Source organism: Pimephales promelas, chromosome 14 (genome assembly GCF_988280905.1).
Source record: "Pimephales promelas chromosome 14, fPimPro1.hap1.1, whole genome shotgun sequence".
NCBI lineage: Eukaryota > Metazoa > Chordata > Actinopteri > Cypriniformes > Leuciscidae > Pimephales > Pimephales promelas.
Genome location: NC_142782.1, coordinates 23,425,099 through 23,452,580, shown reverse-complemented (window position 1 = coordinate 23,452,580; position 27,482 = coordinate 23,425,099). Strand labels below are relative to the sequence as shown.

Below are 27,482 nucleotides of genomic sequence, written 5' to 3'. Positions count from 1 at the left end.
GAAACGAGGATGCACAAATAAGAAATGAGAAGCACCCCTAGTGTTTTTGACCTCTTGCCTGTGTTCTGGATTAGGTCTATGCATTCCAATAAGCAACTAGTTAATAGTGAGAATTGGACCCTGGATTAAAGTGTTACAAAAAGTTCTATTTTTGACAAATGTAAAGGGCCTTTTACACCAAAAGTGAAATGAATAAGCCTCAGGCTGAAGGAAATGCAAATTCACATGTGTACAGTAGAGGGTGCAGCTCAAACAAATCTTCAACCTTTGCTGCCATTCTGGATTGCAGAAGATGCAGGTGAAGAACGTTCAACACTCTTACGTGATGTTTATCGAAAGTAAATTTCGCTTGTGTAATATACTGAGACTGAATTGACTGCATATACTGAGATTGCATTTCACTGTTTTTATTTTTGAGGAATACTGAATCTGTTTTTGTGCAAGTGAGACGAGTAAACGCATACTCACATTTAGTCTACAACTACCAATGACAATCATGTTTCCACAGCACACACAACTCGTCTGCACTAATGATTTATCTCAACATGGGGACAGGAGACGTGTCAGTCAATATATGGGAAAGCAAAGTGACTTGTGTTACTTATTTGAAAATGTAACTGTAATCTGATTACATACTGTAACTTATGTTCAAGTGTAATGCCTCTATGTAGATTTAAGAATAAGTTTGATTAAATTAAATATGATTAATTTCTCGTGAAATTTGAAAATTAAGTAAAAGTGCATGAATACTGTAAAAATAGGCAAAGTAATGGGTGAAAAGATTTTTAGAAATCTGGAGTGATTCATGAAAATGAATGCTGGCACAGTCCTGTTTGCCTTTGCATGGCACTGTTAACTGGCGCCTTCTGCTGGATCTGATGTGTCATGGCTGCTCTCAGTGATCCACAAGTTCTCCAGGAGCGTTTTAAGTTCACTGAAATCTGGTCTTTCACCAGCTGAGTCTCTCCAACACATCAGCATTATGTCATAGATGTCAGATGGGCACTTATTGGGCGCAGGCATTCTGTACCCCGAGGAGATCATACTGTATACCTCTTGATTTGAGAAAGCTGTAAAAATATACAAAGAATAAAGGTGAACTCTAAACCTGGCTCAAATCTAGATGAACAAGAAGATACATAGGTGGTGCATATACCTGGATATGGGACTCCACCATAGGAGAACATTTCATATAGGAGGACTCCAAATGACCAAACATCAGATTTGTTGGAGAACCTTCCATGGCTGATGGCTTCAGGAGCACACCACTTATATGGTATCTTTTGATCAACAGACGAGTAAATTGGCTCCTGTGAAACAAAAGCAATGACATATTTTAAAAGCAAACTTAAAAAATAAATATTTTACAGATGTTTTTGATTAACTGGAAGGTAATCCTCACCTTTATGATTCGAGCTAGGCCAAAGTCGGCCACTTTACAGATGTTGTTGGCTCCAACTAGAACATTTCGTGCTGCCAGGTCTCTGTGGATGCTGTTCTGCTCCTCAAGGTACGCCATCCCATCAGCCACCTGGCTCGCCATTTCTATTAGCGTCAGAGCTTCCAGGTCCCGCCCCTCCTCACCTATGAAGGGAAAATATATATATAAGTGTGCAGGGTTGGGGAAAGTTTACTTTTGAAATATAATGCAATTACAATATTGTGTTACTCGGCCAAAAAAAGTAACTAATTGCGTTACTTGGTTACTTTTAATGAAAGGTAATGTTTTGCGTTACTTTTTGTATAATATTGAATGTTTTTGTGCATGTGAGGCGAGTAAATGCATGCTCACATTTAGTCTAGAACTACAATAACAATCATGTTTACACAGCACACAGAACTCTTCACTTACTCTCAATTTCTCTCAACAAGGAGACATGTCAGTCAATACATGAGAAAAGAAAGTTTTTTGAGTTACTTATTTAAAATTGTACATTTAAAAGTAATGCATTAATAAGTACTCTGATCATGTAACATGCGTTTCTTTTAATGCATTATATATATATATATATATATATATATTTGAAATATGATAAAGCTCATCACAAAATGATAAAGTTAACTTAAAATGATAAAGCTCATCACAAACACAACATACCGGTATATATTATATATAGTAGTATTTGTGCATCTGTGTGTTTGTGATGAGCTTTATCATTTTAAGTTGCGACGAGCCGTTTGTGAAGAAACAAGATGGACTCTTCACATTTTCTGGGGTTATAAGAAATATGTAAGTCATCATGTTTGGATAAACTTCTATTGTTGGGAATGGGAGACAACATTCTAAAAGAAGGGAAAAAAAGATAGATATTGATTTCAACAGTCAGAAGAGAGAAAAATTTGTCAAATTTGCCGTCATTCCCTCAGCCATTTACATTTTGTAATTTACTGCCAAAGTAATATAACACAAAGTTGATAACTGTGGAAATGCATCATCACAGTCTGTAAAAAGGCTCAATTATAAGCAAAAACTAAATATAGCAATTTGGATTTATAGTCTTTATAATCTGGATCTTTAAAATGACTTTTATTAATGATAATTCTATTTCAGCAATACATGTCATGTGACTGATGATTACTATAGCCGCCTCAGTTTAACCGGCATCACGGAGCGTGAGCAGCCAATCATCTCTTCCTCTTTATGAACGAGTTATTTTTTGGTTTGAAAAGGTTTTTGAGCCTCCAAATATGTTTCTAGTCAAAGTGACTCAAAATAATGGAGCAGGTCACATATAATCAACATTGTTGACAAATTACAGTTCAAATTGAAAGTTGATGTCTAAACATTTTCAGAATAAAAGCTGACATATGAGAGTGAAAGATGTTTTAACCTCGGAGGAAACTGAGGAGGTTGCCTTTTTCCATAAGCTCAGTTATGATGTAGAAAGGGATGGAGCTTGTGCAGACAGCAAAGAGTGTGATGAGATGTCTGTGTCTGAGCTTTTTTAATATTTGTGTCTCTAACAGGAATTCCCTGTGGTTGAGAGACTCTAGAGGAGAAGGACAAACAGAGTACATCAGAAAATAAACATCAATAGGGAGAAATATGGATTTTACTCTTCCATGGGATTTTTTTAATATGCTGAAAGGCATGAGCTTAAACAGAGTTTTAGAACTGTTGTTAGAGAGTTCACAGTGTTGTGCTAACAAAAGTTTATGAGGGCAGTAGCCTGTTCTCATATTCCTCCAGCTCTGACAGTCAAGAAACACTGCATTTCTCGCATTCATGCATAACAGGATCAGGAAGAGAAAAAAAACAACCCAAATAGACATTCTAGTAATCCAGACATATTCCCTCATTTAGCCTTGATTTTTGTTTTTTTACTGTACAGACAACAACCTTACCATTTCTTTTGAGGATTTTGATGGCAACATTGACCATGCCTTTCCATTTTCCACGGTAAACATCAGCAAAGTATCCCGTACCGAGCGCCTCTTCCAGTGTAAACTCTTCCTTAGGTAACTCCCAATCATCTACTGTTTGATGGGAAAGATCCTGTTGTTTTGGTTCTGGCTGTTAGCAAAACAGAGAGAAACTCTGTGAGGAAAAGTACACAGTGATAGAGAGAAATATGATTTGTTACATTTACACATTGTATATTCAGTGTGTGGTGATCTGCTATCAATCTGATATAGGAATCACTGTATATAGGCAGAATATAAATGTAAATGTAATACAACTAGGGATTTAATCTAAAATGAACTGACAAAAGCTTACAATTTGCCCAAAATTAGTATATGTTAATCATTGACTGAAATCATGTCTTCCCATAGACAGTCTTTTTCCTCATGTAACAGGTGTTTTCTTTCTGGTAGATCTCTTACTATCTTAGATCCTCTTTAATATATTTTCTTTCTTTTTTTGTTTATTAGGGACCATGTACAATTTCTAACATAAATGTTGCCATTTGATGCATTGTACAAGAATTAGCCATAGGCTATATTACATCTGCAGTCCCCTATATTACACGTCACAATGAAAAGTACATATCAGACACACCCACTTTAGAAATTGTTTACCTCAAAATGATTTAGTATAATGAAGTATAAAAAAGCACTGTATTGTGAAAGAATCATTCAAACTAGTTTTGTGAACCAGATCAAATGATTCATTGAAAAGAGCCGACTCAAAAGAGGGATTCGGTCATAAATCAGAAGCAGCCGCTTGTCCATGAATATGCCAAAGATAACTAGTATATAGTCATACAGATTTGAAATGACATGAGTTATTACATTAATGACTTTCTGCATTTTACTTTTTGCATTTTTTATTGTTTTCCTCACCCGTGCGCAGGGATGTGTGAGACAGTTACCAGACCTCAAGGAATTGTTCTTGTAGTGCTCCACCAGCATCTCCAGGCTCTGAAACATTTCATTCAGATCCAAATAGAAACTTCCATTCTGATTCTGATGGATCTTAATGTGTTTCACTTCCTTCTCACTGATTAACACTGGCAAAATGACACACAGAGAGAAAGGATGTTGACAGTAGAGAAGCACTGTTTAGATGCTTTCTGATCAAATGCACCTGGCATGAATGAAACAAATAGGCGAGAAGAACACAAAGAAACGCTTGCACTTTTAGCAAGTCTATGGCTAAATTGACTACATTTCTATTTTATCAAAAACAAGTGACTCAAAGATTATTTTACCACATTATAACAATTACATTAGTTCTGCCACTTGTTTAGACTAGTAGGCAGAACCTGATGTGTTTGAGTTTAAAATCAAGTTCAATACAGACATCAATCACTCTGACATACCTGATAATACACAGCCAATGTGATCTTTTTCACTGTGTCGCACCAGGAAAGCACCTACTCCATTCCCAGGGGCCATAAGCAAGTTCTGGGTCTCAAAACGATTCAGTGTCCCAAAATACCAACTAAAGAAGAGGACAGTTTCAAATCACACGCATGCACCAGAGTTTGGACAGGACTACATTTGTATTGGATGCATGATACGACAATACATTGCTCGGAATTGCAAAAGGCTAAAGAAAGAAAAAAAATTGTGAGATAAAATTTGTCCAAAGTTTCCTCTCAACTGAGTGAGACTGGGAGAAAGAGAGGTATAAAGTAATTCAGCTCAAACTGCTCAGTGATTACACAGCAAGCTCTTTTGTCTTTTGCATCCGTTCCTCTCGACGATACTTGGCGAGTTTGGCTTAATTTTCAGTCACAGTGGCTCAGGAGAAATGTAGCTCTACGATTTTGGATATTATATGTCAATCAATATTAATTTACAAATTAATCATGTTATTTTTTCATAATGATAATACTTAGCCTATAACGTTAGTTGCCTACTATAATTGGTAATATTATTATTAGCCCTACTTTGATATTGTCATTCGTAACGAATTTCACTGGTTTTGACCACGAGTTCTGGACTCTTTCAATTTTCTGTACTTACGGTTGCTCTTTCACAGTTTTCCTTCTCGCCAGGTAATTTTGAGGAACGACGCCCTGGGCTGTCACCTTTCCGTTTTCGTCCAGTTTAAAGGCTGTCCACCAGTCACCCTCCCGCTTGTAAATTCGGAACTGCTCTCCGTCCTGGAAGGATAGTTCCTCTTCTGCGCGGGCATGGAAGGGCCATAGCGCCGTGTATATCTCACCTTCGGGCTCAGACGGAATTGGTGTCTGAAGTTCGCCAGTATTTGCACATGTTTCACCTTCATCCTTAGACGAGTTGAAAAGTCTTTCCCAAAGCGCCTCCAAACGTGGGCACGAACAATACCCGTTCTTGAACATTTCATTTGAATATGAATCTATGACTGTAACAGGTTCCGGACTGATGAGACGAGGAAGCTGGACGGATCCTCCATCGGCAAGTGTTTACACTCGAGTGTGAGAGCTGGGAGGAGCACAGTACAGTGGTTGTGTACAGTGTCTCACAACAATAGCTGCCAAATTGGACAGCATTCTGACAGCGTCTGTGCACAAGAATGCTGTTTAGGTGTAGCAGCACAATAAGTTTTGAGACACGACCAGTCAGGTACGAAACTCCTCAGGGCTACACGTATACACACTGCTTAAAAATGCTGTTCTAACATTTTAAATATATAGGCTACGTTAAGCAATAGGCCAACGTTTTTTGAACATTGACTTAAAAAATACTCTACGAAAAAGATATTGTATATTGTTTCCAGATCTAAAATGATATTGAATGTTATCATACAAAACACCTGGTCTTTATGGTCCCCTCGTCACCAAGGATGATGAGACCCAGCAGGGTTTCTCGGTCCTGGAGGGCCACTGTCCTTGCAGAGTTTAGCTCCAACCCTGATCAAACACACCTGAGCAAGCTAATCAAGGTCTTCAGGATCAGTAGAAACTCACAGGTAGGTGTGTTTGATCACAGGTTGCTGTGTTTGATTTGGATGGAGCTAAACTCTGCATGGACAGTGGCCCTCCAGGACTGAGATTGGGGAACCCTAGTCTACTAGGAAGGAGGTTAGTGTTTTGGCCACTTGGTGCAGAGACAACAACCTGTTGCTGAATGTCAGCAAGACCAAGGAAGTTTTTGTCGATTTCCGGAGAGGCCACACCCAGCACCAAATTCTTGGGGGTGCACATCAGTCTTGGAATGCTAACACTATCACTGGTGAAAAAGTCCCAGCAGCACCTCTACTTTCTCCGCAAACATAAACGAGCGAGAGCCCCTCCACCCATCATGTGCACATTCTACCGAGGCACCATTGAGAATATCATAACCAGTTGTAGTGCTGTGTGGGGCGGAAGTTGCACTAACTACAACAGGAACTCGCAGGGTATAATAAGCAAGCTGAAAGGATCATTGGTGCCCCCCTTCCCTCTTTGCAGGACATGTAGGCTACAATCTCCGCCTTACCCACAAAGTAAGCATGATTGTGGGCGATACTAGCCCTCTGGGAGAAGATATCAGAACCTTCATGCTCGTTCCACCAGACTAATGAACAGCTTTATTCACCAGGCTGTCAGGAGGCCAAACTCTCTTCCACCCCCACCCCCATAATCTCGATTTTATCCACATCATTATATTATTATTATAGGTCATCTTACATTTTGTATCTTTCAAAACCTGGGTTGCTGCTAATACTTGTATATAAAAATATAGCACTATCTTTCTAGAATACAGAAAGTTTTCTTTCTGCTGTATTTTGTTTTTTCTTAAAAATTATTTTATTTTATTTATTTATATTTCACCGTGGGTTGAATATACTGACCTTGACTTTATGCCACTGACCTCGTTACATCAGCCTACTGATTTTTTTCTAAGAAGTGTAAAGGCCAAATTTAGGACAAGAAAATACAAATAGACTACAGGTGTGACTTCAGTTCACAGATTTTATTCAGACAGCTCTGGAGGAAAGAGCAACTCAGGTTGCACTGCAGGTGCTTTCTCTGACCACAGCGATGACACCACATCGAAAATTTTAAATGTCTTAGAATGAGTCTCTCGGCAAAGTGATATGTAAAAGGCAGGAAAATCACCCACCTGTGCGTTTCAATTTTTTTTTTCAAATTTTTTTTTTTTACATTAAACAAACAGAAATTAATTTTACCTGCCATATTCTCCATCTTTTAGGCGCTTCACATGTATATATATATATTTATGTTTATCAACACTTTTCTAAAGAATTCAAATATTCAGCCACATGTACTGGATTCACTTTTAAATCACAATAAATATATAAAAAACAAACTAAACACATACATAGCAAATCCAATATAATTGGGTTGATATTGGAGAGAGGGAGGACTCGTCAGCCAAGACGTACAGACCTGGTTTAAAAAGAAACACAGATCCAAAGGGTTCCTGAGGTTTGCATGTTCCCCGTACATAAGAACGATGTAAGGGGAATGGCTTTCCGACTCACTGAGAGGCTTCTGACTGAGGTCAAAGAGCACGGGTCAGTTGCTTTATGAGTTGGGTGGATCTACCCCGTCCCAAACGTGACGCCCCTATTCTATGTTCCCAATAAAAACATTTAAAAAATGACATGACATCAAGTTTTTTATCTTTTGCTTTTTGTCACTAAGGGGACTACTTTAAGGGGCCATTTTACTCCCTCAGTCGTGGAGAAGAAAGTTAGTGGTGCCCTTTGAGCTGATGATAAGTCCCTCCTCTCTCTCGTCCTCTACATCAGTAGTGACAACCACGTCTAAAGGCCCTTACACAGAAGACATTTTGCACTGGATGTTTGACAAAGGTAGAAACAAAAGCATAGCTAATAACTTAATATTCACACTGTTATGTTCTTCATTTTCTAATAATAATAATAAAAAAAAAAAAATTTGCATGGATAGCAATAACTTATGGGAAAATAAATATAGAGATTTTAGCACAAAAGTGTGCAAAGGCCTTTACAGTGGTTTAAGGTCAGCATGTCCTTCAATGTTCCCCTCTATTCTGATTTGATTGAAAATAAAAAGCACGTTTTGGGGTCACGACAGGACAAGAGGTGGGGTTTTACTAGGACAAACAAAACCAACAACAACGCAAATAAAAGCAACAACAGAAGAAAAGAAAAAAATCTTGAATTCTGTACATGTAAACATCACACACTTCCACTGAGTCAAAAAACCAGAAAGAAATCATACAAAGCTTCACATTGGTACAAAGAGAAACTGAGCTTCAGCATACAGTTTCTAGTAAGAACAAGAGTAAAAACAAATCAAATACCATAATCATAGTAATGTTACAAAGCACCACGAAATTAAAATATATCACAGGCAATGGTTGTTACCACATTTGATTTGATTTTAGCTGCACGGTTTAAAAAAATAAAAACTTGTAGCTTCTCTTTTCTTCTCATGCCTATCCTTTTCTTTACATGTGTCTTGTGTTCACCAACCTCAGAGAGCTTTCAAAAACATCTTGCACTTGTATTATATGAACAAAAAGGTACAAAACAAGGAACAAAAAAAATTAATAATAGGGCAAACAAAGATCAATAACCTGATACAACTTTTGTATTACAATACAATAATTTGATGCGGTCACCATATAATTAGAATAAGCCCAAAAGCATTTCTCGTCTTTCAACTCAAAGCCCAGTGCTGGACTGGCTCACGTTTTCCTGCATGGAGTAAAGGGAACACATAATTACAATGCAGAGCAAAAAAACAAAACAAAACAAAAATACAGAACATTATGGCTTGAGAATGATCAACTGCATTTCATAATTTAGGATCATTTAGGTGGTTTTAAGGCTCCATCCCATAAACATTCGACCCCTTCTTGTGTGTAAATTTTCCTTTGCGGATTGTAAAGTGCTACTATGTTAACCAATTTGATAAGTGTAACATCTGAATATAAATTAATGAATGTTCCTATCGCTTTATCCTTTCATCAAGGAATCTATTTCAGTGAGTAACAAGTTAGAGGTAATAAACAAGCTTCCAGCCACGTATCAAAACTAAGTTGTTGAAGACAACTTAATTTTTTCTCTTAAAAATTTGTGTCATATTCAGTCCCTTAGAGACCCGTTTGAGATGTGTGTTTTACATTTGGAATGTTGAGACTCACAACACTGATTCCCTTCAGACTGTCAATGTCGCACAACCAGAGTTGTTTTTTTGTTGTTTTCTTGTTTTTTGTAAAGTAACAAACAGATATTTAACACGTGGAATAAAAAACTAAGTAATACAAAACAACAAGTGAAGCACAAATGGAATGGCAAGACGGCAAAAATAGATAATTAAAAATGTGTGTTTGCAGCTAAATAGAGGAAAATGCTCTGTTCCACATCGGGTTGCAGAGTGAGGACATGGTTCAAGCTATGGCTACAAGACTTGAAGGCCCTGTATTGTCACCACTCTACTAAAGGCTAGAGAGTCAGAGTGAGATCTCACACACCGCTATGCTGTTTTACGAGGGATCAAGTCACAATAGTTCAGGATTGTCTTTTGCTTTTTTTTAATACAGTTTTTTTTAACGATGGCATTTGTGAACATGAGAAAATGCAGGCAGGAGGAAGAGTGTGGCTGGTGTCAGAGCGGAATTGCATCATCAATGTTCTACGTACCACATGGTTCATGTGGATGATGCCCACCAATCACTGCCTCTCAAGCCCCTGGGTGTTGTTGACAGAAAGGAAATGATGTCATCTTCGTTTTCCCTCCGCTGATTTAAGGTCCTTTCTCTCAAACTCACTGTGCATATAAAGTATGTGTGCCAATAGGATGTTAAGTCCAATTGATTGGTCCCAGTGAAAATGAAAGTGTCTCAGTCATGAGGTTAGAAAAAAAAGAGCAGCATTCACAACTCAACAGAATGTGTTTGCAATGCAATGCAGCATGGGAAATGCAATCATTGTCCCTTTTCCCCCTTATTTCTTATTTTTTTTAGTCCATCGGCCCTCCTGTCTGGAAGGTTGATGTCACCCACGTGTTCCTGTGAGAAATATTCCTACAGTGCATTGATGCGTTGAGGATGGAGGTTTGCCAAGGCAATCGAGCATGTAGGAAAGGGTTTGAAGCGTTCCACTCATCACAGCTTCATTTGCATAAAGTCCAACATTCCCAGCCAATAGAATTTCAGCATCTTCTATTTTGCGCTCACCAATCACGGTTTCTTTTAGTAGACTTTTATGTGTGCATGTGTAAGCTGGAATGAAAATTCTTATATATATATATATATATATACAAAGGACATCTGTTAAAGTGTTTATGATTGAAAATGATGCATTTTCAAACACAGACACACTATAACGATTATCATCGACATTGCACCTTCTCCCCAAACCTCATTAGCATTGAACAGATAAAAGAGATTTTTACAAAAACCCTTTTCTCTTCAATCTGTTCTATATCTAAAATGGCTAAATCTGGAGCAAAGCTGCTGCATGGATATGTCTATGGTAACAAAAAGAACAATGACAAACAGGAATCTAATCTGATAGCAATATTTTGTGCCAGTGTAAACTTTATGCTGGAGTTGACATCATTTTGTGTTTGTTTTGGGCATCACTCCTAAATGTACTGCTTTTGTGTCTCAAATGATGCAAGGTCTGGACTCTCTGTGGTGGACTGATAGATCTCTCTGTGTTGTGCTCTGTGCAAGACGATTGTAATGCTGTTGTGAGTGTTCTCTGATCATCTCATCATAAAACAATGTTTAACAAGTCATCTCAGCTCTCCGAAAAGGATTAAGCCCTGATGGACTCAAAGGTAAGGACATTTGATAAAGACACTATAATGGACATAAAGCTGTCATGAGCAATGTGTGATAGGTAGGTTTACAGGAAGAGCATAGGCGGAGTTTGGGGGGGTGCCAGGGGGAATCGAGTGTCTGTTTTTACTGTTTTTATCTTTGCGTGTTTAAATCTAAATATATTATGATAAATTACCTTTTTATTATCTAAATCATAGTCATAAATTGTTTTGCTGAGCACAAGAATCAACAATCTACTTCAAGTGCATTAAATATTACTGCTAATGACTGCATTTCCTGTTTGAGTACATTTATTCCATAATGTGCATTAACAAGTCTGTGTAAAGCACCTTGTTGTTAACTTTATTTGGAACGGATACATAATACATGGATTTATGTAGATTTATCTTTTAAACTTCAGGTTTCTTTTCCTTCTGTAACTATTCATTCTATTAAGCCACCAAAATAGTTTTTAAGAGAGGTAGAATTTGATATGGAAATTCTATAATTACATGTAAATTTAAATAGAACATTTTAATGCAAAAATAAATAAAAACCATGCAAAATACAGGTTCATGGCAAGTGAACCTGAGAAAATGATGGCTGGTAAGTGTTATCAATTGTAGACCCTTGTATGTGTGCTTCAGATACAGCTTCTTCTATCCCCTCCATTTTTCTTCCCCCCAAGCGAAGTGAAACTCCGCCTATGGACTTTAGGTGTATATGTATGTAAGTGCACATAGCTACATGTATCTTTCCTGTCATAGTGTGCATTTATGTGTGTGTGTTTATGAGAGAAAGACGGGCAGCACCAGCCTGTGTGCAGTTCTCAGTTCTGTTGCAGAATGAGGTTCTCGAGCTCATCAGCAGAGCGGAGCAAGAAGGCCGCAGACTCGCGATAACCTGCAATCAGTTGCCGAACAGCCGTGACCTCGGGCGGGCTGAGCTGGGCAGATGCCCCTCCACCCCCTCCACCCTGACCATGACTGTTTGAACTGGAGGAGGAAGTGCTGTTGGATGCCAAAGATTTCATGCTGAGATCAGTAGGCCCTAAAAGAAAAATAAAGAGACATTTATTAAAATGAATATCTAGTAGATCTATAGAAAAGACTAGACCAGGGTTGCTTCAATACCAGTTTCAATAGCCAATAGCAAGTCAATAGCTCTATAATGATTTGATTATAGACATTTGGGTTTTCACGCCTAAATCAACTAGGAAAGTGTGGAGACTGCATTGATGGGAATATAAATATAAATAAATTAAAATGAATTATTTTTCATTTTAATAAACACTTTTTTAAATAAATAGTACAGAGGGGCAGTTTTTGGCCTAGTAAAAGACTGTGCACTTGAATGGGTAAAAGGCAGAGCACAATTTCTGAGTATGGGACACCATACTTGGCTACATGTCACGTCACTTAAACCATGAAGAACTTAATAAAAACTTCAAGAATATTTTTTGCATATTACTCACCATTGGTTTGTGATGTGCCATTGTTTTGGATGTTGTTGCCAAGGGTCCCGTATCCACGGAAACTGTAATTAAGTCCACCATTGGTGTAGAGTTGGTCCTGGGAGTAGGCCGAGGCGGCCAGTGAGAAGCCTGAGTTAGCCAGGGCAGCCGGATCTCTGGAGTTTGGCTTGTCAGCTGTAACCGACTCCTCCTGAACAGGAGTGTATGGAGGAAAAATGTGATAAGGCAAAGAAAGACCAAAAGATTACTCACCAAGTAACCTAAAAATGAGTTCAATCTGATTAAAGATCTACAGATCAATTGATATGCACTCACATGGGCCTGATAGATGTCAAGGCGCATCCTCTTAGCAGCATTACGTGTTTCACTCTCACATGCTGCTGCAAGGATGTTCTCAGCCATGGCGGAGGTGAGGTGAGGGGGGGTGGGCCGTGTCTGACATCATCGGACAGGGCATAAAACATATATGTTATTACCTTATGCATTCCTGACTATGTTCTAATCTTAAAAGATGTTTTTAACCCATATGTTACCAATTGCTTTAGTTATGAAAAAAACAACAATCTGTATCAATTTTTAGCTTTTCTCTGGAACTGAATACATTTGAAATGATATTCTATTAAAGTGACCGTATCTTTAAAAAAAAAGCCATTTTTTGTAAAATTGTAAAACCAGATTTTTTAAGCTAGTTGCATCAGTTCAAATATATTCAACCACTTCCAGTTCAAAAACACATCTGTTTTCTATAAGTCTTTAGCTGTACCAGCACCATACTTTCTAGAAATTCCTGTTTGATGGCATTTATTTCCTGTGAGATTCAGAAAATAAGATATGATTTGGAAAAACATTGAATCTGTTCTTCAAGAGCAGTGATACTCAATCATGTTTTTCTCAATCATATGACAACACTACACGTTTAGGATCTTTCTCCTGTCTCGCACACTTTCATGTCATGGATTTCATGAGTTAAATCAGGCTCAGTGCCAGGACAAGGGTTAAAGATGACTGCCCGTGACCCTGTCAGCCACTAGAGGGCAGTAGTATGCTATCGAATGGTGTGTAGCACATGTGAAACATTTTGGATTATCTGTGGTATTGCAATAGCTCAGAAGATTATGGCAGATGTGTGTGTTTGCTTGTCAACGTGTGCAAATGCCCATGTTTCCATACCTCGAAGCCACCTTTCTTCATGCGGCGACAGGATTTGAGGTAGGTTCGGATCCGTTTGCGCGAACGTTCTTGAAACTCTGGGAACTGGCGGCTGCAGGACTCAATGATGGCCTGGATTTTCTCTTTGGGCTGCTTTGAGATTGGAACCATCCGGTCCAAATTCTCATCCACAAACAACCGCACAAACATCTGAAAACATGAAGAAATATTAGAGCAATGCAACAATGGAAAGAAAAGAAGATGGAACATTTAACATACCGTATCAATGAATCAGAAAAGGGAAATTGTGAGAAAGATGTGAACGTGAAGGGGGTAAAATTAAACTGAAGAAAATTATAGTCTAGCATTGAGGCCACTGAAATGCTTCTATTTTTTATAATACCACATTGTATATAATTTCCCAGTGTAAATTATATTACCAGCATAACAATTTGAGAGAATATGAAAAATTAATATGATTTTCAGTATTTCACATCATATTTGCTTTGTCTGTTTTTTGCTTTCACTGCTTCATGAACCCCACAAGTCTGTCTATGATGATCATATTATTCAGACGAGTGTTATTATATACTTCATTTCACTTCATACTTCATATACTTCATTAACTACTTCATTAGTTTCTTTATTTCTTTCAAAATACTAAAATGTTTATTAACAAAAAGACTGTCAAATGTGGTCTTAGACTTTTGGACTTTACCTCTAAACCTAAGCAATGTAGGTCATAAAGCTTGAAAAGATGAATAAAAATACAAAATGTAATGTAAACCATAACATGAGAGGGAAAGCAGTAAAGGGTGCAAGTCTCACGTTAAAAGCTTTAAGTCGTTCGGGGTCAAGACCCTCAGCGTCATTAATCTTGTCGCTGTCGTCATGGTCATCGTGATCATCATCATCATCGTCAATGACCTGAGAGCGACCCGGGGTCATGTCTTCCCCGCACGTACTCAGTTCTGTCTTCAAAGAGTCATAGCTTCCTGAGCTGTACTGAGGAGACTGTAGAACATTGAGGATGTGCTAAAGTCAAAACCTCCATCTGAACGCCATTATGCTTATTAGTACTTGTTACAGTAATAAATACACATTTTTTGAATTATGCCGAAAAATGTAGTCTCATACCTTGTTATTGTACTCAGTTTTTACAGGGAATTTTCTGTTAGGGTCAGATGAGTAGGATCCAAGCGTTACTCCGGGTAACAGTCTGTCACTCAGGTTGACAGGCTGCTGTCCCTCCTGTGAGGAAGAGGACGACGAAGTAGTGCTGAAGTCCAGCGGCGCTGCGGCACCATTACCGTTCACCTCACCGTATGGAACCACCCCCTCAGATGCAGGAACTCCTCCAGTCGCCATGGCAGCACCACCAGGCGGAGTCAGTGCTGGGAGACCGTTAACTGTGCTGCTATTCTCTGAAGAAGAATCATCTGAGAAAGACAGAAATGTTTGAATGCGTGTTCATAAAGTCGCACACAAGTGGATGCGGGGTCTAGATGTGTGTGCATCAGTGTACGTCTAACGGGGGAAGGGGAGTGTGTTGTGTGAAGGTTTTTGTGTGAACAGGACAGCAGCATTGGGGTCAACTGTCAAACCAGTGGAAGGAGGCAGAGGTGAAGAGAGATACAGCAGAAATAGGGGAATGAGATGGATGTGGGGTTCTAACAGAGTGTCTTAGTCGATGGGAGGAAGTATTTGGGAAAAAAAAAGAGAGTATAGAGGGGGAAGGGGGGGGGGGGCCCTTGTCCACCCAGAGAACAGAACAAGAAAGAGATGAAAGACATGCTGAAAAAAAAATAATAATAATAACGTGGGATGGCCAGACATCATTCAGCTTGTACGCTTCTACGCTGCAAAACACATTTTTATAGTCTTGATTCAGTAAAAAATATGTACACTAAATATCCAGTAAAAAATATGTACACTACTATTCAAAAGTTTGGGTGGGTAAGACCAAAAAACATTAATATTATTAAAATGTAAAATAACTGCTTTCTTTTTTATCTATATAATATATTTCAAAATGTATTTTTCCCCTGAATTTTCAGCATCATTACTCCAGTCTTCAGAAAATGATTTATGCTGATTTGGCGCTCAAGAATATTGTTTATTATTATCAATGTTGAAAACAGCATATTTTTGTGGACTTTTTTTCAGAATAGAAAGTTGAAAAGAACAGCATTTATTTAAAAAGAAATCTTTTGTAACATTATAAAAGTCTTTACTGACACTTTTGATCAATTTGATTAATAATTTCTAAATAGAAGTAAAAAAAGAAAAAAATCGTACTGACCCCAAACTTTTGAAGAGTCGTGTAAACATTCCTAAAACATTCCTTTCTTAAGAAGCAAAAAATAAGAAAGAAATATATCTTTAAAAGTATTTTAAGCATGATCACCGTTCTATACTTAAAAGAAAATTACTATAACATTACATTAACATTTTAATTGATTTTTAATTCAGCATACATTCTCTGAAAATTCTTCTGAAAAGTTTTCATATTTAATGCAATTTTGCTTATAGCAGTAGAAACAGTTAGTTTAAAGATTTATTTCTATATAGCCTTTTAAATGACAATTGCACTTGTGTAATGTAACCATTTTGATTCAGTAATTAAATAATATATTTGAACCTTAACTCAGATATTCACACAAAGTACATTTAGGTTATTTTTTGGATATCCAATCAGGCATTGACAGACACTGTGTGGACAATGCTATTGGCCTAATGAAAAATATAGCATGTCAGGAACTAATGACATAAACACAGAAAAGGACGGCTCCTCTCCGAAGGCTGGGTGACTGTAATGGTAGAGTGTGGGTTAAATCATCATTCTCTTGCCCTGTGTCTCTCTAAACAGCACAATAGTCTGCCATGAGTCAAGGGAGGGATCCATTAGTGCATGGTTACATTTATATAGAGTACAGGATGGGAAAAAGACTCATTATTTTACAAAACACAAGCAGTGGATCGTAAACACATCCCATAACAACCACACCAGACAGTGCATATATCAAAATTGCAAAGAAGATCTGAGTAAACAAGGGCAGTACTGATAGCCACATGTGTCTTTGGGAGAACACACGTGATAGCGGCAGGGAATGAAAGCTATATTAAATTAATAAACCAGTCCCATACAGTCTGAATGTGCTTTCTCCACCTAAACCGTGTTTTCAAGAGGCAAATTCTCACTTTATAGAGAACATTTACCTTTAAAGTTGTTACCTTTAAAGACACCATGACATTGTTTGATGTGCAGTTTTTTAAAACCGGAAGTTGGAGAGACATATCGCAGCCCACCCATCCTCACCACCTCCTTTTTTCACAACAAAGCCAATAGTGCTTTAGCAATAGCTTTAGTGACATCACAGACATGAATCATAATGTAGGCTGCATCCAAACATGCATCCTTTCCTATATACTGTATATAAGTGTCTGAATTCATAGAATTAAAAAAAACAGTAGGCAAAAAGTACCCAGATGATTTACTTTGGGCGACATTCTGAAGTATGTATCCAATGGACACTTTACAATCCCATGAGGCCATGGGAGAAGAGTGTGAATGGCACAACTGATGCTGTAGATCACATGGCAATGACAACATGGCGAGTACAGTATGTCCATATTGCATTCTGCAATATTTGTTGTCACTATTTCAGGAAGAGAAACCTTTGTGAGAACATGAATACACTATTGTTCAAAAGTTGGGGGTCAGTAATATATATATATATATATATAACCCAAACTTTTAGAACTTTTAGAACTAGAATAGATGACTTAAAAAGCTAATGCATATGAAACTCAAATTTTGATTTTACAGCACCTTTAAAAAACTATTCCCACCTGATTTAACCATAAAAATAAATGTGGTTGCTGTAACCAAAAGCAATCAGGTTGATTCAGTCATTTTTCATCATATAATAATTTAAATGATTATTATTCACTTTTTAAATTGTAAATATTTTGTTTGTTTTAACATTTTTTAAAAGTGCAGATACAAACAGCATTTTTACTTTGAATCTGAGACAGCAATAAGTCAGACATGCTAAAACCAGGCAAGCTTACGATATTGAGCAGAGGGGTAACCTTTATGACCACCATTCGTAAAAAAATACTATCATCCCTCTTTAGGATAATTCCCAGAGGGGCCTCTACAGCTGTCCATCAAGGGTAAGGTGCACTGAGCATGTGCACAGCCCTTTAGTCACTTTTTCTCTCCTTATGATGGAGTAGGTTGACACACGTCTATGTGTGTGGCCGAGCTGTTCCCTGCAGCCTCCTCGGTGCAAGATTACACAGGATTGACCCACAAAGAGGCGACCCAAGCTGCTTCCTCCCTATCTACCCAGTAAGACCCTCGACTGTCCCAGCAGCCATTTTAAAAAGCATCTCCACATCCCCCTCCCCCTGCCCTCATCCTCTTCTCTCCTGCCCCATTCATTCTCCACCCCAGCCCCCTGCACTCAGCTGAATAATAGACAAGACAGAGGGAGCGAGTGCTGGGGAAAAGCAGGAAGTGTGTTCAATTCAAAAAGGGGGCAGGGTCAACAACCTTGGAGTCTTGCAGTTGTTTACCCTCATTCGCAAATATGGGAGCCTTTGCCAAAGATTATTGTACACATTCTGTATTACAGATAGGATATATATATATATATATATATAACATGAATAATAATACTGATGATATAAAGATGAAATAACATTATATAGATAATATTCAGATTTAGCATAGAATAGATTCATTAATTTGTCATAGAGTATTAAATCTATCTATCTATCTATCTATCTATCTATCTATCTATCACAGAAAATTGAGATTTGCACACATTACAGAACTTGACACTGAGAATGTTCACATACAAACTAAAATGAAAAAAAAAAAAAAGTCTGTCTCCGCATGGCTCTGCATACCCCAGACTGGAATCCATTTAACCCATATCCATTTAACTGGAATCTGTCCATAGAGTAATGGAAGAGAGCAGGAGAGGCTGGAGTGCTGGGAAAAGGGCTATAATGGGCCTTCAGGCACCTCTTCAACATCAGCTATAAGACACTTATCAGACTCTAACCAACACAAAGTCTTCTCTGATAAATGCTGACAAACATTGGTAAAAGGTGGCTGTTATTTCAATGAAATGCACAGCTACAGAAACAGTGTGAGTGAGTAAGAGACATCGTACCTTCTTCCTCTTTTATGCAGGGCTGTGGGGGTGTAGGCATCCTCTCTGTGTACGGGGCGGTGGGGCTGCTAGGCTCTGCGGCTGGAGCACGCTCAGTAGAGACCCATGCGGGCTCAGCCATGTCCAAATCCTCACTGCTTACCGAACTCTCATCCTGTATGTGTGTGAGAGAGAAAGAGAGGGGGGAGGAGGAGGAAGTCAGAGAGCTCAGGATATTCTGTGCACAAAATGAAGCTCACCCATCCCACTATCGCCTAGACATCACTAGATTCTCCCATATCTCCTCCACAGCATCTCGACACAGGCGAAGTCCTCATACCTGTGTCAAAATGAGCACTCTAAATTTCCTATATTTCCTGTTTGGTTCAACCATGCTGCTATTTGTAAAATTGTCAAGAAACATCTCATTGAGGAAACTCCACATTCTGGGATGTGAGATGGAAAGGGACAGAAGGAGGAGACTCTTAAATAATGAGTGAATACGAGGGGAGCTATTTTTAACCCTGTTGGAGCCCAATCATTGGAAACCCAAAAGATGCACACGCAGGATGAGAAGAAGAACACAAGATATGTATTGTTTTCTTCAGGAATCATGTTCTAGTTGGGAGTTGCTGAACAACATTTAGTACACACAGTTCATTGCATGCACATATTTTTGAGCTGTCAAAAGTATGCCTTCACAGCAGCGTTACATTTCCAGTGTTGTTATTGTTAACTAAAGTTTGGTATTTGAAATAAAGCTAAAATAAAATATTTAAAAAGTACTAAAACTGAAATAAATATTAATTACAGTAAAGCTATATAGAAATATAAAAAACTACTAAATATAAAAAATACAGAACTTTTTTAATACATAAAAAATACAAAAACTGAAAATATAAAAATAAAAGCCAATTCAAAATATTGATTACTAAAATACCATAATAACACTAAATTTCAAAGTCTTTTAAAATTTAGTCAGTGTTACATAATGGGTCCATCTTTATATATATATATATATATATATATATATATATATATATATATATATACACAGGGATATGAATGAGTTTGGACACCCATGCTAAATTTGCCTAAAAAGAGGAATAAAAAATCATCTTTTGGATATTGATCTTAATGCCTTAATTAGAAAAATGAGGAAAACTCCAACCTTTAAGGACACAAATTTCCTTTGTAAATGAATAATGTATCATAAATAAATAAATGTTTTTCCTTAAAAGACAGGGTGCATAAGTCAGGACACCCCTATGTTAAATTCCCATAGAGTCAGGCAGATTTTTATTTTTAAAAGCCAGTTATTTCATGGATCCAGGATAATATGCATCCTGATAAAGTTCCCTTGGCCTTTGGAGTTAAAATATCCCCACATCATCACACACCATTCACCATGCCTTGAGATTGGCATGATTTTACTTCAGTTAGCCTAATAGCTGGTTTGATTTGCATTAAAAGATGATCTTATGCAAAGTACCCCATGCCAATCTCTCCTTAAAGGTTGGAGTTTTCCTCATTTTTCTAATTAAGGCATTAAGATCAAATTCCAAAAGATGATTTTTTATTCCTCTTTTTAGGCAAATTTAGCATGGGTGTCCAAACTTATTCATATAACTGTATATACATATATATATATATATATATATATATATATATATATATATATACACATTTACACTTAACACTTATTCAGCCTAAACATGTTTTTAAATATGATCTGCATTATCTATGCATGCTGACATACTGTATATGTGCTAGAATAAGAATAAGTGCGGATCCATGTTTAGCAGGCTGAAGGCATAGCGAATCACGTCGTGACCCTTGTCTTCACCTACGCTATAGGCGTGAATGCACCTCTCTACCTCTGTTGTCATGACGATGAAGCTGTGAGAAAGTTCACTGTGACTTACAGCAGTTTCTAGAGCTTCTGTAGTTAGCATCAACGCTTTCTTCATAGCCACCCCTCAAAACCCCTCCACAAATGTTCCAGGAAAACCCATAAAACACCCTGTGCCACCCATCTGCTCAGAACAAACCATCACACTGCCACTGCTAATTTTGTAGCCCCTGACAGAGTTAAAGACTAGCAACCACCCCCACTCATGTGTGACACTTCCTCATTCCTCACAACAAACCCCTCATTTCAAAACCCAACCATCCCCCAACTGCATTAACACACACCTGAATGCAGAATTTAATTCATCTCACCCTCAAGGCCCTGGGCATAAAATAGGCCTACTTCATTCTTAGCAGGCTACTCATACCAATTTTATTCATTACAACACTTTAACTTGTCCTGAAAATTAAAAGTAAATTCTACTTACTAATAAGCACAATTTTCACAAATATCACATTCCCAAGATTCTTTCTCTTACAACACACACACACACACACACACACAAACAAATCCGGCCTCTGTGTCCCCCTGATTCTGTGTTTATTGTTACCATGGTAATCTGAACAGTAGAGCAGGCTGAAAGAATGTAATCATCAGTGATGAGAAATGCAGGTGTGTAAAGATGTGTGTTAGAGAGAATAAAAAGTCACTGTGAATTGCCTCTCAATGTGCCTCTCAAACACACAGGTTCACTCCCATTTTCAGCACTGCACTGCTAACAGGGAGGAATTCTGGGAACCCACAGATGAGATAATGGTCACAAATTAACTGATGTAACAAGCATTTATCAAGCATCAGATTAGTTTGAGCTTGAGACCGCTTGAGACCCCTGTTGTTCTGAAACGTACAGTATTGTGACAGAAAGCCCGAAGCCTGAAAAATTTGGTCACATGGCGTTATGCTGGTCATCATCATGATCCCAACATTTATTATCTAAAGTACAGACTGAAACCATGACAGGTGTTTTTTTGTAAAAGTTATTCCACACTGTCCTGTACAGCTGTGAACCAATATGCAAGCATGTGGTAACACACAGAGAGACACACACGTGCTGTAAACATTTGTCCATGTGATTCATAGAGTTAGCCTTGTGAAAAATTGGGTTCCCTCTGAGGTTTGTTTAGAGGACTGATGTGTGCGGTGCTGACTCCATTAGGTACCAAGTGGAGCATCAGTAACACAAGCAATGAGAAAGAGAGAAGAAAAAGACGGGAGCAAAAAAAGATCAATGTAGTCACAGGAATTAAAGGTGCATGTAAAACAATAAAGACGGAGATGAGAGGATGATGAAGAAAATAAACTTAGTAAAAAGATGTGATTTAGTCAAGTAGGCCATAAATGAATATTAAACAAACAGAAATTGTGTGCACCTTTAAATCAGAATTTCTGTATGTAAAAAAAAAACACTTAAAAAATATTGTTTTTGTAAAAAAAAAAAAATGCATTCTATTGATTAAAAGTGACAATAAAGTCTTTTACAAATTATATTTCAAATAAATGCAACATGTGAACATAAATGCAAATGAAACAACATGTGACAGCAGTAATGATGCTGTAAATTCAGCTTTGCCATCACAGGAATAAACTAGCCTACTTTGTAAAACATTAAAAATTTTATTTTAAATTGTAATAATATCTCACAATATTTCTGGGTGAGCACAAGAGGCTTCTTTCAAAAACATGCTATAGACCCCAAACTATTGAATGGTAATGTCACAAATAATAATAAATGGTTCAGCTCCATGGGGATATTTACCTCTGAGTATACTTTAAAGATTTGATTGCACTAAACTTGCAAACATTGACAAATCCAGTGATTATTTTACCCTCAACAGAATTCATTGTATCAGCCTGGTACATTTGTTTCCTGGTTGACTAACAAAACAAAACAAAACCAAACAAAAAAAATCCTGTGTGCCCCCACTCCAGAAGTTGCGTAAATCCAGCCAATTAAAATTGAGCATGCCAGATGGAGAAAGTGCAAAATGCATCTGAAATCACTGAACAACAGACGGCCTGGTTGGTGTGCTGTCTGAAGGTAAGACCACTCTAAACATTCCCTTTACAATCTGAGAAATATTATTTGTTGATAAGAACGTTGTTTGAACCCCTATACCCTAGCCCTAATCCTATATTTAGCACCAAAATCTGATTGGTTGACAGGAATGTTGATCCCAGAACACATTCTATAGTTAGGCGAATTACATTAAACAAAAGGGCAATAAAACAGACAATTCCAAACAATCTTCAAGCAAAGCAATCTGATTGGTTGCCACCTGACATCCAGACGAATAATAGTAAAAAAATTTTGTCTCATTTTTACATAGACTTATTTTACATTTTAGATCTTATTGTGTTTTATTTTGAACATGAAGAACAAGTAAGCTTAAACAAATACAACAATTCTATTCTCATAATAAGTCTAACAATTTTAGTTTTTATAAAAGTGTAGTTTTCTAAGTGCACATATTGCCCAGAAAAATTCACGTTTTTTTCCCCTGCTCTTTGTGACCAAAAAAATCATCCGACTCCATGCAGCTTAGTTTCATTCATAGAGAGTGGTACAATAGCACCCCCTGGACGCAGACCTGAAGGATACCTACACTAAAAAAAATATTGTTAGTTTAACTTAAAATAAAAAACTAAGTAACCTGGTTGCCTTCGAATTTTAAGTTCATTGAAAAACATTTTTTTTTTTTTGATATAATGAAAGAGATTGGTTTAATCAACAGAAACTCAAAATATTATGTTATCTGAACCACATAAATTAAGTTGATTTGACAAAAGAAAAAAATTTTTGATAAGAAAATCATGAAAATAATTTTTAAAGTGTACTAGTATTTATCTACCTATATTCCAATTAGTATAATAGTGTTTACTGCAATTATCTAAATGGGTTGTGACTTGTTTCATCAAGAAATCAGTAAAAACTGTATTTTTAAACAGCAATATATTACAATAAAATATTCAATAAAAAAAGAAAAAAGAGAAGAAAACAAAACAAAACAAAAGAAAAATAAAATAATAAAATATTAACCTAAGAAATAAATAATGATCCAGATCTGCTATAAAGGTTTCCAGTTTCTCCAGCTCGGTGGATGTTTCTAACCTAAGCTGAGGCAAGGGCAATGCAGTATGTCACAGGTACACAAAGGCCTTTAGTCTTTCTTCTGGATGTTTCACTCTTTGCATGTAATCTTAGAAAACAACAATGCCATTAAGTGAGCTGTAAATGCATGTGACCCCGTGATGTATCCTGAGCTTCCTCCTATGGACATATTCTACAGTGAGAATATTCTCTAAATATGTGCTCTTTAGTTGCAGCTATACAATTACATTCATGTACTGTTTAGTTCAGTGCTATAAGGAACTGTCTTTCACAAGGACGGGGGTTGTGTGTTTATCATCACCCCATTTATATAGCACAGTGACCCACAGACACATTCAGCTCTTGCTATTCCAGGCATCCACATATACTGTTGCTGAGGCAACCATGTCTATAAGAGTTTACCTTGACAACCACACATTGCACCACAAGGACTTGTCACAGTTCCTTTGAGCTGAGTGACTTTTACATTCAATTCTTTGCCCAGAAACTAAGGAATATTTAGCATCACAATACCATATTGACTCTAAAACTCAGGAGCAGTCAGCAAACACACAAACCAGTAACAACGTGTCAATACGAAATATTTTAAACTTAATAAATATATATATTTTTTTCAAACGGACAACTTTGATGTATTGTAAAACAAAGCTTTTTTTCTCTCTTCAGTGCTCTTGTATCTCTCGCTCTCTACCTACCTGCTCATTAGTGTTCATGCACTGTAGTTTCATCTGTTTTAGATAGGTGGCAGTGAGAGGCATGTTGTAGTCGATGAGGTCTGGGACAAGAGAAGTGGGCCGGTCATTCTCTGTGGGTGAAAAACAACAAGTTACATTTAAATTTTTACTTTCACATTTTTTCATGTTTATACATCAATATACATACTACCGTTTACATACAATATATACAAAATATGCTCACCGAGGCAGCATTTATTAAAAACAGCAATACTGTGAAAATTACTGCAATTAAATGTCATTTATTCCTGTGATTGTAAAGCTGAATAAACCTGAAGTGTATAAATAATTTTCTTCAAAAATCTAATTAGTTAAAAATTGGTAGTTAATTTGTAAGACTTTCCTACTTAATTATTCAATTTTGTTTCACTCAATCCCATTCTCAATAGTGTGCATGACTTCAGTCCCCTAGAAGGCGCTCTTGAGACAGCGCTCTAACAGAGCCTGATGAAACCCCCTCGGGTCTTTGTTAAAATCAAACACAAAAAACACAGACCGGCTTTTGTTTGGATACAGATCTTCTGACTTTATACAGAGTTCCCAGTTGCAATATAGTGTGAACAGTTCAATAGCAATTTTTATTCTATATAACCTGCTTTGGAGAGCAGGGATGTCTCTTCCCTTCAGAACCCCTGCTGGTCTGCTAATTCACTATTCAAAGTTTGTTCAACATTTGTTCCCCACAAATGCATAAATTTGGTTGTGCATGTAAAAAATCGTTTTTTGTTTACTTGAATTAGGTTATGAGTTTAAGCATTGCACTTTGCAAATTCATAAACTGACACATTGGTGAATCATTTTCTTAAAAAAATTGAAACTATTTTAGCTCTTTAGAAATCAAGCTTATCTGTGGCAGTGTGAATTAGTCACATCAGCCGGTGATTAATGGCAGACCAACATCACGTCTACGCAGATAGAAACAGCACATTATCTCAGAGCTTTTGGAAAATGACACTTTCTGATTCGTGTTCAGGGAAAGATCTTTACTGCTGACACTTTATGACAATAATGAAGTTGTGATTGTAACAGCTCTACTGTCTGAATTATAAATGATGATGCAAATATCCAGAGAGAAAGCATATTTGAAGGTCATCACATGAGCGTCTGCTATGTCATGTCTCGAAGGATTGCGTGCATATTTCCTTTAGCGTTATTTTTTCTTCTTTTTGTTAATCAGATGTTTACTGAGGGAAGCGCGTGGGTCGGATTATCCATGCATTAATTACAAGGGCCCCGTAAAAGCGCAAGATTGTAGTCTTCAAAAACAGTGTGAATTTAATGAACATTTTGGAATCCTAATCTTTCCTAATTACCGCTAAAGGGTGATGCACTCCCAAAACTTTAATTAATGATGAAATGAACAAAAAACAACCAATTTACTCAAAGCGGCACATATTCATGTGCAAGGTGCAAAATCATTAAAAATGGCAGATCTAGACATGAAAGTGCATGAATGGTGCCTGACCTTTGAACTCTGCTGTGCTGGGGTTGATGTGCATCCTTTTCTGGCATTCTCCACAACTCATCAAGAAACGAGTAACCGCCTCACGTGGAAGAAATGCGTAGGTCTCTGCAATCTGACAACCAAAAAAGAGAAGGGAAAGAAGTCAGATATTTTAGAGATTAAACAGAGAAGCAGAAACAAGGGAAAGTATCCACAAAAATAGTTTACTGTATACCAAAACCCACTGAGGATAAAGGGTCTGCATGCAACATGAAGGATGTTCACTTAGTTGGGTTCAGAACTAGGGTGTAGGGAGCAAGGAACCACAGTAGGTTTTTAAACAGAGCTATTCATTTTCATACTAATGACAACATAACTGCAACATATACTATATAAACCCATTTCTAACAATGCCTACTTAGCAATGCCTCCCTTTTCTTCTTTCACCTTCTCTAAATCTTCTAATCTTTTCTGGTCTCTTTCATCCCTTTGCCCTCTCCCTCCTCTCTCTTTTGCTCTTGCTTTCGTCTCCTGGAGGCTTTCTGTGTGCGACCTTCACACAGAGAGGGTGATCGAGCAGTAGCAATGGCAGGCCCTCCACCCTCCCCCCTTAGGTGGCACAGAGGGAAAAGGCCAACCAGGGAAAACCGCACCTCCCAGAATGCCATGCTTCCAGACTGCCCCCTCCTCCCAGACTGGCAGGGCCGGTCTCTGTGGGCTGCTTGTGCTATGAGACCTGACAGCAGGGCTCTCCAGGGCACTGGCTGAGAAGAGGAGGTGAACATTACCCCAAGGACATTGTGCAGCCCCTGCCACCCCCACACACACACACATGCAAACAGTTTTTTGCATCCTCAGTATTGGGGGTGCTCCCTCAGCCCTCGTGTGTTCGAAATAATGAACCAGTCATCTTCAAAGAAATAAGCTAAGGTCCAGTGTGACAGAGAACATTGTAAATGTGCAAAAACATTAATTTCATGTTATAATAAACGACAAAAAAAAATGCTTGAAATCTCAAGGAGCGGTGTGGGTGCCCCTTCAGTGGCCTCAATCTCAATACAGCATCACTGCAGTCCCATCAGGCCACCACTAGAGGGCAGTATGCAGATAGCAGCAGTATTCGAAAGGGTAGTGGGACAGGATGAGAAAGGTGATCTGGAACAATAGTATGCAAGGTTGCCAACTCTCACGCATCTGGTGTGACACTCACGCTTTCAGCATCAATCTCACGCTCTCACGCACACGCAAGAAATGTCACGCCAAAATTCATTTTCTCCCCTCTCAATCTGTTAATTTTCTGTTGATGACTAGACCACAGCGTAATGACAGGAGAGGAGTTTAAGGCCCACAGCTGTA

The 27,482-nt window shown here is 37.7% G+C and overlaps 2 protein-coding genes across 4 annotated transcripts in view; both read right to left on the bottom strand.

Moving 5' to 3' along the window:
- Positions 1-191: 191 nt before the first annotated feature.
- On the bottom strand, positions 192-6,313 carry ptk6a (PTK6 protein tyrosine kinase 6a). Of its 2 annotated transcripts, XM_089119628.1 has the most exons (9): positions 6,185-6,313; positions 5,413-5,932; positions 4,764-4,885; positions 4,285-4,451; positions 3,346-3,514; positions 2,832-2,990; positions 1,403-1,584; positions 1,157-1,310; positions 192-1,070 (listed from the first exon to the last, which is right to left on the bottom strand). In XM_089119628.1, exons 2-9 carry the CDS (start codon positions 5,748-5,750, stop codon positions 853-855), a joined length of 1,509 nt encoding a protein of 502 aa, XP_088975754.1. In that variant the 5' UTR covers positions 5,751-5,932; positions 6,185-6,313; the 3' UTR covers positions 192-852. The 2 variants fall into 2 exon arrangements, with proteins under 2 accessions (XP_088975754.1, XP_039513691.1); XM_039657757.2 differs by having other exon boundaries at positions 5,413-6,256.
- Positions 6,314-7,307: 994 nt separating this feature from the next.
- nol4la (nucleolar protein 4-like a) overlaps positions 7,308-27,482 on the bottom strand; it is a 46,370-nt gene continuing 26,195 nt past the window's right edge. For both annotated transcript variants that reach the window (XM_039658038.2, XM_039658039.2), the window contains exons 3-11: positions 26,148-26,259; positions 24,644-24,753; positions 18,949-19,102; positions 14,897-15,198; positions 14,588-14,773; positions 13,781-13,969; positions 12,926-13,045; positions 12,611-12,800; positions 7,308-12,186 (exon numbers count right to left, since the gene is read on the bottom strand). In XM_039658038.2, the coding sequence (XP_039513972.2) occupies positions 11,966-12,186; positions 12,611-12,800; positions 12,926-13,045; positions 13,781-13,969; positions 14,588-14,773; positions 14,897-15,198; positions 18,949-19,102; positions 24,644-24,753; positions 26,148-26,259 (1,584 nt within the window). In that variant the 3' untranslated portion in view covers positions 7,308-11,965. The remainder of the gene's footprint in view (positions 12,187-12,610; positions 12,801-12,925; positions 13,046-13,780; positions 13,970-14,587; positions 14,774-14,896; positions 15,199-18,948; positions 19,103-24,643; positions 24,754-26,147; positions 26,260-27,482) is intronic.